Source organism: Anastrepha obliqua, chromosome 2 (genome assembly GCF_027943255.1).
Source record: "Anastrepha obliqua isolate idAnaObli1 chromosome 2, idAnaObli1_1.0, whole genome shotgun sequence".
In the NCBI taxonomy this organism is placed as follows: domain Eukaryota; kingdom Metazoa; phylum Arthropoda; class Insecta; order Diptera; family Tephritidae; genus Anastrepha; species Anastrepha obliqua.
In genome coordinates this window covers 41760009-41774222 of record NC_072893.1, presented here as the reverse complement: position 1 = coordinate 41774222, position 14214 = coordinate 41760009, and the positions used below count along the sequence as shown (strand labels likewise).

General features: G+C 38.1%; 1 protein-coding gene across 1 annotated transcript in view; it reads left to right on the top strand.

Annotated features, from left to right (window-relative positions):
- The window catches only part of LOC129238101 (netrin-B-like), a 66370-nt gene extending 55498 nt beyond the window's left edge, over positions 1-10872 (top strand). Inside the window, exon 2 of the mRNA XM_054873140.1 lies at positions 10778-10872. Coding sequence (XP_054729115.1) covers positions 10778-10872 — 95 coding nt within the window. The remainder of the gene's footprint in view (positions 1-10777) is intronic.
- Positions 10873-14214: the final 3342 nt, after the last annotated feature.

Below are 14214 nucleotides of genomic sequence, written 5' to 3'. Positions count from 1 at the left end.
CTCTCTGTAGCGAATCCATCGCTAATTACGGGAATTAAATATAAAGCTTTTTTACTCTTTTTGATTTTTAGTTCTTAATGACTTCATTATATATTATAACTAATTTATTAGTATAAAAGTAAAAAAAAGAAATTGCAATGAAAAAATTAAATAAACTGCCATTCAAATAGTTTTTACTCGCTAAATGTGAGTAGTTTGCGACAAGCGCTAATTCGGAAATATTAATTTATAAACATAAATTTCAAATTATCCTCATCCTATGTCCCTATGTGCTACACATATCTACGTACATGTGTATGTGTGGCAATGTGTGTTTTAAAATTTTACGCAAAAATGCGCAAGTAATCAACGCCTCTGTAATAAATAACAAACTACATGGCTGAGCACTCGATTAGTGTGTGGCAAATTTTGCAGTTCATTAATCGCATATAATAAGCCGTAAATTAGGTTTTTGCCAACGCAGCACTTTAATATTGCGCTATTATTCAGCGCTATTAAAACATTAAATTTTATAACTGACAAAGTTTGTATACAATTTTTGAAAGAGCGCAGAAAAGCTAAACAAAATGCAAATTTGAATTACATATGGAGATATGTGTGCGTGTGTCATTTATTTAGAGGATTTATGCGACATCAATTCGACTATCGAATATTCACATTTTTGTCCAGCCCAAAAAATCAAAAGTTTTGCAGCAAATATTTACATGAACATTCACAGGGGTATTGAAATGTTAAACCACTATCTATTATGACAGTTTAGAGGTAATTTGCATAAATTCGCACACACATCTACATGCACACATACGCATACATATATACATATATAGTTATAGGCGGCAGTACTTGAAAAGCTATAAATTGCTGGCTGACAGCCAAACAAGCAGCAGCGGCTACAACAATCGCCAGTTGCTCGTCTATTTAATCCATCGTAACAAATTCCAAACTATGGATATTTATAATATTTGGAGACTTAAACCAGTTTAGATAGCAGAGGAATAAAAACAACAACAAACCGAACAAATTATTTTGCACACAAAACGGCTATTCTGCAGTGCCATTTTATTGACAATAGCAATAACTCATTTGATCCGTGAATGATCCTGGGTGCGCACATCACAAACAAATATAATAGAGCGATTATATATACATATATGGGTGTGTGTGTGTGTGTATGCATGTCACTAATTCTCTATGCTGCTTAAGGCAATAAACAATAAAATGCAAATTTTATTATTATTATTGTTTGTTACGGATATCAGTGCTTCAGTTGTTGTTTGTGTTGTGACACTGATGATTTACTCGTCTGTGTATTCGTGGTGTGTCAAAGGTTCTGCCGCATTTATTTGGGCAGCTGAGCGCTGAATTTCGAATGTTTAATCGGGCGGCAAATGCTGGATACAACGAAATTCAATTTGCACCAGGTGTTCTTTTTTAAATGCATGTACAGGTGTGTGTTTATCTATGCTCATATGCTTGTGTGCTTATGTCTACATAACTACTCATAGCAGATAATTGATTTGATAGCTTTTTCATTGGCATATGGAAAAATTGAGTTTAGAGAAAAAAACATCAAGGCATCTCTTCCATGATAGGTTGAGCAGCAGATTGAAAACCATGAAGTCACATGGAGATGTCCGGCAAGCTTATGTTACCTTTCACAGCTGTTTTGGATTTCATGCCTGAAGCTACTGCCGCACCCAAAGCAGTCGATTGCGAAATTAAGATCAAAGGCAAATTTATTGTTTACCTAAAGGAAAGTCAGTGATGAATTCGCTACAAAATCCATTACTGGATGAGTCACTTATTCAAAACGTAAAAGAAAAGTGAGTGATCTAGCAAAGTAATTTAAAAATATAATGGGCCCCAAGCCTGGTACAGCTTAAATAAGTTAACGAAAGAGCGAGCCCAAAAACATTTATGGGGAAAGAAATATCCTTAAGAAAACTCGCAAAATGGGTTGTGGCACAACTACTCATCTTTACCACGCAACAAAAAGGCCTTGAACAAATCGGCGATTATGAACAAATTAAGCAATAGATATAATTTTTTGAAAGGCGTTATTTTATTTGATTCTGTTACAGGAAAGTGGCTTTGTGCGTAACTTGCGCGTACCGGGTTCGAAGCCCACTCTGAACTTGAAACATCAAATCTCCTAATAGAACTCTGCAATGGAAAGATTTGCTTAAAAGACATTTGGAGGAGGAATAGGCGTAGGTCACTACACAATAAGAACGTTAACAAGAAGCGTATCATAAAGTGATGGAGAAGCTCTGACAAAAGCCCCTAAAATTAATGAATTCTGCAGTTTTTTAAGTTAAATATAGATTTAAAGTTTTCCATTTTCAGTTAAATAAAGTTAATTGCAGTTAATTCTAAAAAAGTTGAGCTAAGTTAAGTTAAATTAAGTTAAGTTATGTTAAGTTAATTGCAGTTAAGTTAAAATATGTTGAGTTCAGTTGAGTTAAATTAAGTAAAGTTACGCTCAGTTAATTGTAGTTAAGTTAAAAAAAGTCGAGTTAAGTTAAGTTAAATTAAGTTATGTTAATTGCAGTTAAGTTAAGTTGTTAAAATAACTTAAGTTAATTTAAGTTTTGTTAAGTTAACTGAAGTTTACTTAAAATAAGTTAAGTTCAGTTTTGTTAGGTTAATTGCAGTTCAGTTTAAATAAGTTGAGTTCAGTTGAGTTAAATTTAGTTAAGTTAATTGCAGTTAAGTTGAAAACAAGTCGAGTTAAGTTAAGTTAAATTACTTATGTTAATTGCAGTTAAAATAGGTTGAGTTAAGTTAAGTTATGTTAAGCTAATTGCAGTTAATTTAAGTTAAGTTATGCTAAGTTAAAATAAATTGTGTTAAATTAAGTTAAGTTATGTTAAGTTAATTGCAGTTAAGTTATGCTGAGTTAAAATAAATTGTGTTATAATAAGTTAAGTTAATTGCAGTTAAGTTAAAAAGAGTTGAGTTAAGTTAATTTAAGTTTTGTTAAGTTAAAATATGTTAAGTTAAGTTAATTTAAGTTTTGTTAAGTTAACTGCAGTTCAGTTAAAATAAGTTAAGTTAAGTTATGCTAAGTTAATTGCATGTTTTTTTTTTGAGAGGAGGGGAGGATAAAAATGTTAGAAACATTCAATTGATACCATCGCGTCAATGATATGCGGGGCATGTATCCACTAAAGCAGAACTCCACTCTTCGGCTGACTTCCACCCCGGGACCGCATTTGCACTCCATCGAGGGTGGAGCCGTGAATAGGGATAACAAACACAAAAGAAACCTGCGTCCAGGCTCTCTACCTATGACGTATGGAGGTTATATGTCGCTGATAGTCTCCATTACTTCATTAAGAAGTAAATGGAACTTAGAAAGTATGCGGTAATGTCATCTGCATTACTGTCTTGCTTGCATATGATATGGTCGTGAGTTGTTAACTCAAGCGTCTGTAATTATTGTCGGTATGTCTGAGTCGACCTCCTCTGGAGCACTATTTCATGTTAGCTTTAGCACTTGTCGGGAAGTTCGGTGTGATCAGACATGGCACAGGGCGCTATATTTTGCTCTAGCTGTCGGTACTTAAACAACTCTGTTGCTCGCCTTTTTTCGTCCTGCTTGTGTAGCCTACGCAATACTTGCTTGGAAAACTTGCATGCAGCACCCAAGTTAATTGCAGTTGTTCTTGATTTCCTGGTTAAAACAGAACAGCTATGACAGAGAAGGAGCCCAACTGCATTAGTGCAATTTCATTTCTACATCTTCTGTAGTAGTGATTACAATTAGCTACAACTAGTCTTGTGACCAGGCTGCCAATAGGCCAATGCTTAGTAGGAATGCCACTATGGACTTAATCTCTGGTTACGCAAAATTCCCTAGTACTAATTCTAGGCCACCATGACCGAAAGGAAGATGCGTGACTACCATTCGGTAATGCCCGGCTGCGGCATAAAACACCAAATGATAAAAAAAAATTTTTAATAGAAATCACCCTTCGATAGGCAATGGCAACCTTCTGAATGTATTTTTGCTATTTATAAGCTCTTCCTAAAAGGAACCATCTGCCGTTCGGAGCCGGCTTAAAACTGTAGGTGCCTCCATTTGTGGAAAAACATCAAGACGCACACCACAAAGAGAAGAAGGAGCTCTGCCAAACAGTCAATAAATGGTGTAGGCGCCAATTATTTATACAGACAAAACTTTCGATGAGACGGTATTTATCTGAGGTTTGATTACTGCAATCGCCAATATTCGTAAAATAATTGCCTCCTACTGCGGGATATCTTTGGAGGCACCTCGATACCAACGGCCATTTAGAAATAATTTAGTGAGTATAACCATATGAGTTATATGTACCTACATATATTCGTTTTCGTATAAGATGCCCATTCTGCGTTTGCGGTGTACTAACCGAAGTGAATTTAAGCCTTCCCTTAAGTGAGCGAAATAATGAAACCGAAAGGAATTCTAAAGGAACCATTCAATCTCACACCGTTTTCTTAGTAATTACGGTTTTCTTCCTGGGGCCAAGACATACCGGCGTTATGGAGTTGACATGGATATCTTCATATACATATTTTATGCATTTGATGTCATTCATGGTGATATCACTACATCAGCTGATTTTGCGATTTTTTGTCTTGTTTGGGAAAGTGGCCAGCTTCTTTGTTTGCTAACTTTTACATTTGACATTAAGAAGAACTTTTACCACAAAAAAAAAATACTACATAGTAAATGTTGATGTTGCTCAAGCGCTATTATTTGTAACAGATTCGCCTTGTTGCGAGTCGCATTGGCTTTGAAAAAATATTCGTCATATATACATACATTTGTGGCGATGTCGGTTTGCTAAAAATAGTACGGCCGCTCCCGTAAAGGAATATCGCATGTTTGTTTGTAGAAGACGTAAACCTTTTTTCAAACTTTATTTCTTATCTATTCGTGAAGATTACAATCTTGTCATAGAACGTGCATTAAAGTGTTTGGCCATAGTCGATCTTTGAGATCTGATAGCCATAGCTAATTGAGTGTAATACTGAATTCTCATCTTATTTTCATTAAATAAATGATGACGCCAATCAAAGAAATGTTAATTTAATTATTACCCAGTGAAGATATCTTTGAAGATTATCTTCATTCATTAACGAAAGTTTAAATCCACAGTTACAATGCTTTCTTAAATTTCCTCCGCCTTTATCCCAATTTTTAATTTTATATATTTTTGCTGCATTTTTATTACCGCCATTATTTATGAGTATGTACAAGTATGTCAACAGCCGGCAAGTGTTTTTACACGAAAAATAACCAAAAATACAGAAATAAATAAGCCATTGAAACTGAACCAGAAGCGACTTCCAGTGAAGGGGAAGTCAGCAGTCACATCTGAGGCCAACCACAACTTTGTATATACATAATTGCAACTGCAGCCGAAAATGAATATACATAAATCGCAACAACAAACGGCGCAAACCGGCAGAAAAAAGCATGTACAGAATGACGAAAAATGCAGCTAATTAAAAATACAGTAACGTCAATGAATGTGGAATTAATCACACCACAAAAAGAAGAAACGAAAACAAAAGCAAAACTGGAATTTAAACATAAATAAACGAGACCCGAAAATTAACCGCCAACGAAATGAGATGCTGCAGTTGTTGTGAAGGGGAGGGAGAGGCAGCAGCAGGGTCGGGTATATTGGCCCGCGCGGCACTTAGCTGCTGAAAGGCGAGATAAAGCTTACAAGTGCAACAGTAGCTACGAGTCTGGTGATGCTGCCAAACAAATTGAGTTGAAGAACGAGCCACTTGAATGCTGATGCGGCAGATGAGCCGGGTAATGCTGCAAAGATAAAGCGTATTTATTTAGGGCTCGATAAGGATGTGGATGCAACAAAGTGTTGTGGTAATGGCAGATCAGTTGGTTAATGAAAAACAATTTGAATATGGAGAGTATTTAATTTGGTTTTTTTTTTTGTTCTTAGCAAATTGAGGCTGGTTTGCTTCAGTGGGTTGCCAAATTGCTTTATTGAAACTGAAATATATTTCAAAATAAATTCTAATTCGTTTATGTATTTAAGATTCTTACTTTTATTTCATTTTTAACATAATTTATATTAATTCTTTTTGATTAATTTTTATTTTGTTTTTTTTATTTTTTTCTTTGTAATTATTTATTTTTTTTTCAGTTAAGTTAGTTTCAATTGAATTTAATTAAATTTTATATAAATTTATATTAATTCTTTTTTATTAATTTTGTTCTTTTTTGCTATGCAATTACAATATTATTATTTTTTTCTTCATTTAATTTTACTTAAATTAATTTTATCTAAGTTTTGTATTATTTTAGAACATAAATTTATATACAATTTTTTCATTTGTTATTTTTGTTTTGCCGATTAAATTTTATTTATTTAATTTTTGTTATTGTTTTACTTTTTTTGCGTCCTTAATTTTTTTTTAATATACTTTTACGTAATTTTTTTATTTAATTAAATTTGTGTTATAATTTTTTAATACACTTTTGTTATTTTTTGTTTTGAGTTTGATTCAAATATTTTAGAATATTGGGATATGTTAAAAGAGTTTTTTGAGAAAGTTATGGTGCTCCTCATATAAAGGCTGGTTAAGTTTCAAGGGCGGGGTCGATTTTGAATAAAATACAATTTTTTTAGGAAGTTATTGTCATTTCTTTTTATTATGATAATATTGGTATGGCTCAATTACGTGTGGAACAAAATATCGGCCTCGGCGGCACACCTCCATCCGATGGTCCAAATTTTCGATGACGCTGAGGCATAATTTAGGTTCTATGCCGTTAATGTGCCGAATTATCTCATCCTTTAGCTCTTGAATTGTTGCTGGCTTATCGATGTACACCTTTTCTTTCAAATAACCCCAAAGAAAGAAGTCCAATGGTTTGAAATCTCATGATCTTAGCGGCCAATTGACATCGCGACGACGTGATATTATTCGGCCATCAAATTTTTCGCGCAAAAGAGCCATTGTTTCGTTAGCTGTGTGACAAGAGGCACCGTCCTGTTGAAACCACATATCCATATCTCCCAATTCTGGCCATAAAAAGTTCGTTATCATCTCACGTAACCGAACACTATTCACAGTAACTGCCTGACCGGCCTCATTTTGGAAAAAATACGGGCCAATGATGACACCGGCCATTCACTGTTGCCATTTCCTGCCACCATTCTGACCATTGACGACGCTTGAAATGGTCAAGAGGCATTAGTTCTTGAGTCAGGTGCAATTGTTGGGCACGACGACGAGTTGAGGTAGACGGCTCTTCAACCACACTATCGCGAACAGCAGCAATATTTTCTGCAGTACGAGCTGTACGAGCACGCACTGGTGTTTTCACATCTCCTACAGACCCGGTTTGCTCAAACTTTTGCACAATTTTTCCGATTGTATGCACATTTGGGCGATTAAATTGACCGAAAAAAAACACGAAGTGTGCGTGCATTTTGATTTGAACGCCCGTTTTCATAATAAGCCTGAATAACTTTAACTCGTTGCTTGATTGTGTATCTTTCCATGGTTCAAATTAAATTAGCCTGAAATTAAAAAATGTTAAATGAAATGCAGAAAAAAGCTTGGTGCTTAGGTGTGGTTCACATTCGACATCGGCCCTTGAAATTCAACCACCCTTTATAAGCGAAAAAGCTGAGTGAACTTAGTTAGTGCCACAAGTTTTGTGCCCAATGCTAGATTTCAAAAAAAAAAATTTAATTAAATTGAAAAAAGAATACCAAATTTTGTTAAAGAATTTCATTATTATTTTAGAAGTTCTCTTTGTAGAATTTTTTTTAAAGCTGGCCTCTTGAATAGAATTTACAATTATTTGTAATGATTACTCCGTCTGGATTACAGACGGACAGACTAGGTTAGGTGAGGATAAATCGCTATCCTTGAAAGGGGTCCACATGGAAAAATACTCAAAATGTTGTGGTACCATACAAGGGAAAGGAGAAAGAAAGGAACCGTACAGGTGCAAAAAAAGAAGAGGGGCCTCAGAGTTACGGAATGACGACCAACAGTGGTCGTTACGATTCGCACTTAGTCGCTTGAAGCTATGCTACTGATGAATTCGCAATATCCACAGGTGTAGCGAAAAAGTGAGAGCCCAGACGTCTTTGAGACAATCCCAAGTCTCACCGCATAGACTACTGCCGGATGATGTCCAGTAAATATACCTACCAAATTCGAGAGCTGCAGCTTTGCTAGCCTTAGAAGTTCCCTCGAGCGATCTACCCGCGATCGGAAAGATCTCGCGACATTGCATGTATGCGTACTAGCACAGGGCTCGTTGAGTTGAAGCGAGACCCATCTTTCCAGGTTCTCAAGGGAACCTCCCAATCCTCTAATTTTGCTCAAACCGTCTCCAGCGTTCTCTGTCTAGCTAGATGATCAGCTCAGCAGTTTTTCTTTATGTCGCTCTGACCAGGAACCCAGATAAGCCTGATATCGAAGTATTCCGATGTAATTGAGAGAGAACCCAGGTATTCCCCTACTAATTTCGAATGCACACTCAATGAACCCAAGACCTTAATAGCCGCTTGGAGTAGATATTTACACCATCTACAATAATTACCGAAGTGAACAACCAATCCACTTCTTTCTTAATTGCGGCTGCCTCCGCTTGGAAAACTCTACAGTGGTCAGGTGGACTGGCAGACTAAAAGCTGGACGTTCTGTTGAGAATATTGTTTCTGTAGTGCAAAGTGTTGCTGAGAAACCTTCAACATCGACGTTCTCAACAATTAGAATTTTAGAAAAAATTGGCAAAATCCAAAATACTTGGACCACTTGGTAATGAAATCGCTCATATTGCTTTCTGGATTGATTTTGAAAAAATTATCTTAATATTACTTTACTGCACATCCCCCCTCTCAAACGCCTTGGTTCTACACAACAGTGATCCGACCAATACAACTTTATGGTACTCTGGTGTGGTGTGGTATACCAGGACTAGAAAATCTGCATTCATTCCGACACTCGAGTACAAACTCGATCTATTACCGATAGATCTACAGAAAGACTAGAAACCCTAAACGAACTCTCAGGGAGGACCTACGGACATAGCTCAATAAACCGAAACAATATAGTCAATGTGGAATATACCTATGGCTCCGGTTTTTAAAGGGGTAAAAAGTTCAAGGTTACGCAATACTCTTAACTTTTATACGGACGATTCTAAAATGAATAGTTGAGTGGACGCTTGGACATACTTTTCAGAGTTAGATCTAAGGAAGTCGTATAAGCTTCCAGATCACTGTAGTTTATTCCAGGCTGAGGTTTTCGCAGTTGGAAAAGCAGCAAAGCTAGTTTGTGTTACTACTGGGATTAACTTCAAAGTTAACTGTTACGTAGATAGTCAGGCAGCTATTCAAGCAATTACATCGTTAAGTATAATGCCCAATATCCTTCTTCACAGTAGAAAGGCATTATAAAGATTGGCAGCGAATTCTAAGCAACATTTTTATTAGGTTCCAGGCCATAGGGGCACTGAAGGAACGGTTTTGCTCTATCCTCGGGGCTGCACTATACAACGAACTTAATAATAGCATGATCCGAAAAGTTCAGAACAAGATGAGTTTGTCCACTTACGGGAATGCTAAGATCAAATCTAAACAGGACGATCACAGTCGTAGACGATTAAAACTAACACTAACTTGAAGATATTCTACAACTATGATAGCCATGCTGACATGACATAGCCCAGCAGCAGCGTATGCTTATAAGATAGGAATATCGAGCAGCGAGGAATGCGAGGAAATGTGGGGAACCGGAATCAAGGGAAACTATAAAGCATTTCCTTTGCGGATGTCATGTGTTATTCAAAAGATTGACATCACCGGCCTCTATAAAAAACCAAAGCGAATAGATTTGGTGGTGAACGAGGACAAAATGAAGTTCCTCCTATCATCAAACAAACATTCGGTGCATTGGCGTATCGGCCCCCACGTCACTGTTGACAGCTATGATTTCGAAGTTGAAAGAGACTTAGTTTATATAGGAACCAGCATTAACACCGATAGTACTGTCGGCCTTGAAATCGAACGGAGAATTTCCCTGGCCAACAAGTGGTACTTTGGACTAAGCAGGCAATTGAGTAGTAAAGTCCTCTCTCGACGAACAAAACTAGCACTCTATAAGGCTCTCATCATGCCCGTTCTATCATACGACGCAGAAGCGTGGACGATGACAACATCCGATGAGACGTCCGTTGGAATGTTTTAGAGGAAGATGCTGCGGAAGATTTTTGGACCTCTGAAAGTATTCGATGCGGTACCAGCTGGTGGTAGCAGAGGAAGAGGAAAACCTCCTCTGCGTTGGAAATACCAGGTGGAGAAGGACTTGGCTTCACTTGGTGTGCCCAATTGGCGCCGGTTAGCACGAGAAGGAAATGACTGGCGCGTTTTGAAAACTCGGCCGAAACCGCGTAAGCCATTATCGCCCCAATCAAGAAGAAAAAGAGTTAAATGAATAAATACTAACGATATCCTTTCTTGTTTGTGTAAATAATTTCAAATCTTAACATTCACAAAATCTGGTAACTCCCTCGTCACTTAAAAAGTATCGGCGCACCACTACCACCAACAGCGTTCGTCGCTAATGCGGAAAACGTTTGCCATAAAATGAACAACGCCGCTGATAGCGACGATGACACAAAGACTATTTCGTGGATCGAAAAATCGGCTGTAATGTTATCAAAAAAAAAATGAAACAACAAACAGCAACAGCAATAATCACGAACCGCAAAAGCAATGCCCATATGCAGTTGGTGAGGCACTAACAACCAACCAACAGCTGCAACAACAACAAGCGGTAGCAACATTGATGCCGTTGCAAGCACGTAAAATTGAAACCGTTTAAAAATGTTGATGCTATAAATTAAACAGTTTTTCCACTCATCCAAAGGCACACCACTCACGCTCATTTCTCGCTGGCTAAGCTCCACAGCGCTTTGCTTTACAATTTACTACACAAAGCTTGCCTACTCCGCTCTGCTATTGAGCACTCTGGCACTTCCTAATCCAAACAAGTAAACATTTTCAATATTCATCGCCGCAATTGCCTTTGCTCCCCTTGCTAGCCACCCATCGCCGGCTTTCTGTGGCTTTACGGTGAAACTGTTTATACTTTAGATGGCATCCCGATCACAAAATTGCGCGCTGCTAGATTAATACTTGCAGCATGCAACAATGTGTAGTTGCTGCTTGTGTGGCACACCCGCTGTGTGCATGTTGCACGTCACGTTGGAACTGTATTGCCAATTATGCAATAAATATTTTTGGACTTGTTAAGGTGGTGCTGTTTTTGGTTTGTTTCAACGAAAAAGGAAAAATAAGTACGAACTTGGAATATTTTTGCTCCATGGAAATTGAGTTCAGATTTAGTTTGATGATTTTTAGTTTAGTTTACTTTTATTCCAAAGTACATAGAGTTTGTCAATAAAAAGAACCGCCCTTGAAAAATTGTTAACTGATTATTTTTTCTAGGCTGATTTATCTGCCAGCTGTGCGCTTGTCACTTTGCGGGTAATCAGATGGCGCGTGCGTACCAGCTCTATAAAAAATGGTTTGGTTTCTTTTGCGAGCTTTGCTATGTCGATTTTTTCTCAGCAAATTTGCTGTTTCTAATTAAATATCATTTTCGGAAGCATTTGAAAAGTGTCGCGACAATGCCGGACATGCGAGCATACGAGTGGTATGCAGAGGTTTAAGGTATGGCCCATACTGCGGCCGACGACTTGCCTTTTTCATGCACCTCCACGAATAACGAACACAGTTAGAAAGTTAGGAAAATCTGTTCGAAAATTATTGTGTGAGCCTTTAGTAAAAAGAAGCTGGGAGATGGGTTTTATTTACAAGGTTTTGGAGATGCGAGTTGAGTTAAAGTGCAGCTTATGCCAGGAAAGCTGAAGGTTTTTGCAGAAATAGTGTTTCATTGTGGTCGCTAAAGGAATGATTGTTTGGATTAAATTGTTTGTGTGGGCATAAATACCGGTGGCGAGCCATGGACTCGTGAAATTTGCATCGAAGCGAAGCAACAATGAAAAAGTCATAGCAACGTCGATTCAAAATCAGCTGAGGCTTTCAAGGTCCACTGTTCGTCGCAAGAGGCCGGACTCTTATATTATTTGCATTTGTTGAATCACAAACAACGATAAAACCTTTACTCAAGCTCCATATTCATCTGAAAGAGGCTCGTGTGAGTGTTCTGCGGGTACCCTCTTTTTGGGTGTTTGGCCGAGCTCCTCCTCCTATTTGTGGTGTGCGTCTTGATGTTGTTCCACAAATGGAGGGACCTACAGTTTAAAGCCGACTCCGAATGGCAAAGTTACAACTAGCGTTTAAGACGATTGAGGTGATAAGGAGAAAAAGCGCCGTACCATAAGTTGTATGTGTGTTTGTTCCTAGGAAGATTACAGGTAACCCATACTTTGAAGCAGACTCGGAAATCTGGAACACAAAGATGCATCAAAACTCGCGGATGGTAGGACTAGTGCACGCATCCTTGGACTAAACTTTAAAAGATCAATACAAACAGCATTGCAAGAGAAGAAAATAGGCATATAAATCTGTGGCAGAACTTCGCAGGGTATCTGCCTGAGTGTCAGACAAAAAGGGAACTCGAACGACCCTGAATGAAGAGTCTAGAAAAGCGGCAGGCTAAACGCGTTATTCTTCTTTACAGAAGAACATCAAATAGGCTCCTTAACCGGCATAGAGAGAAGTTGCGGATTTTCTTCCTTTTCTTTTTTGTTTTTTTTTTGTTTTTTTTTGTTTTTTTTGTTGGGACAACTAGCAAGTGCAGCACTCAGACATTAATTAAGTAGATTGTACTACACTTGGATTCTCTTTTAATTTTCTTTAAATCTACCCATTCTTCGAAGAAGTCTGAGTAGATCTTGTGGTGCCAAGGAGCCACGGTGGTCGATTCTTAACACATCAGTGCCAAAGACCTCAAACTTGATTCGAGCGAAGGCGGGTCAGGCGCACAAGAAGTGGTCCGCCGTCTCATCCTCCTCTTTACAAGCTGGGCAGAGTACACTGTCTGAGATGCCCAACCTTTCCATGCGCTTCGCTTACAGAAAGTGGCCCGTCATCAGTCCAACCAGCCGCCTGTACTCCCTTCTGCTTAATGAGAGAAGGGTTAGCGACAGTCGATCGGACATGACAGGTAACATCAGTCCATCTCACTGGATACTTTAAGGGACATTGTAGTTTTCTTTATTAATTCAGGAAACTAGAAGTAGTAGAAACAAGCGTAGGCTGTTTTTGTTTATTCTTTGCGAATCCGCAGCTCTCACAAGACGACGGCTCGTACTGCTAGGTGGTGCGACTCGCATCTCATTAGTCATTTGGAACAAAAAGACTGAGGAGGTACTCAAATTCATCAGCAGTCTCCAATTTCAGGCTAACGGTCAAGTAAAATAGACAAGAGATCTCAGTGCATTATGTTCCAATAATAATAATAATACCATACTATTAAGATTATATTAAAAGGAAACAAAAGAAAAACCATTAGAAGTTAACGTAGATCGAAAATATTTCATCATCTTTCAAAACGAAGTACTAAACTACACTTGTTGGAAGGAATTTGAAAACTCGATCCAATATACTGAAGCCCTTGGTAAAGGTAAACTAGAGTAGACTTGCAAGGAAACTCCTGGAGTGTACTGGTACACAGATGGCTCGAAGGCACAAGAAGGCAAAGGCGCTGAAATATATGACTCCAGAACAAAGCGTTCCCTACCGATGGGAAGTTTTCCCAACATCTTCCAAGCGAAAGTGTATGCCATAGATTAATTTAGAAATAAATTTCTGGAATGAGTGAATTGCTATTCAAGCGACAGTCAGGCGTCACTCAAGGCTTCGTCGCCTTGTGGGATTAAGTCCTCGCTGCCCCTTGAGTGTATCGAGAAATTTAATCTGTTAAGAACGCCACATCGGATCCGGCTGATTTGGGTCCCAGGACACAGGGGTGTAGCTGGGAATGAAGTAGCGGACACAGAAGCGGCAAGAGCACGAGCCCTTCACACCATCAAGGAGAAGCTTAAGACTAAAGAGTTAAGGCTAAGGGAGGTTAGCGGACCTCAAACTATTGGCCTATTCCAGGCAAACTCCTTACTGGGGGTGCCGAAGAGGTTTGGAAAACTTATAACTCTCCTCGAGGATAAACTGAGAATGCTCACGGTCACACTCACAGGCC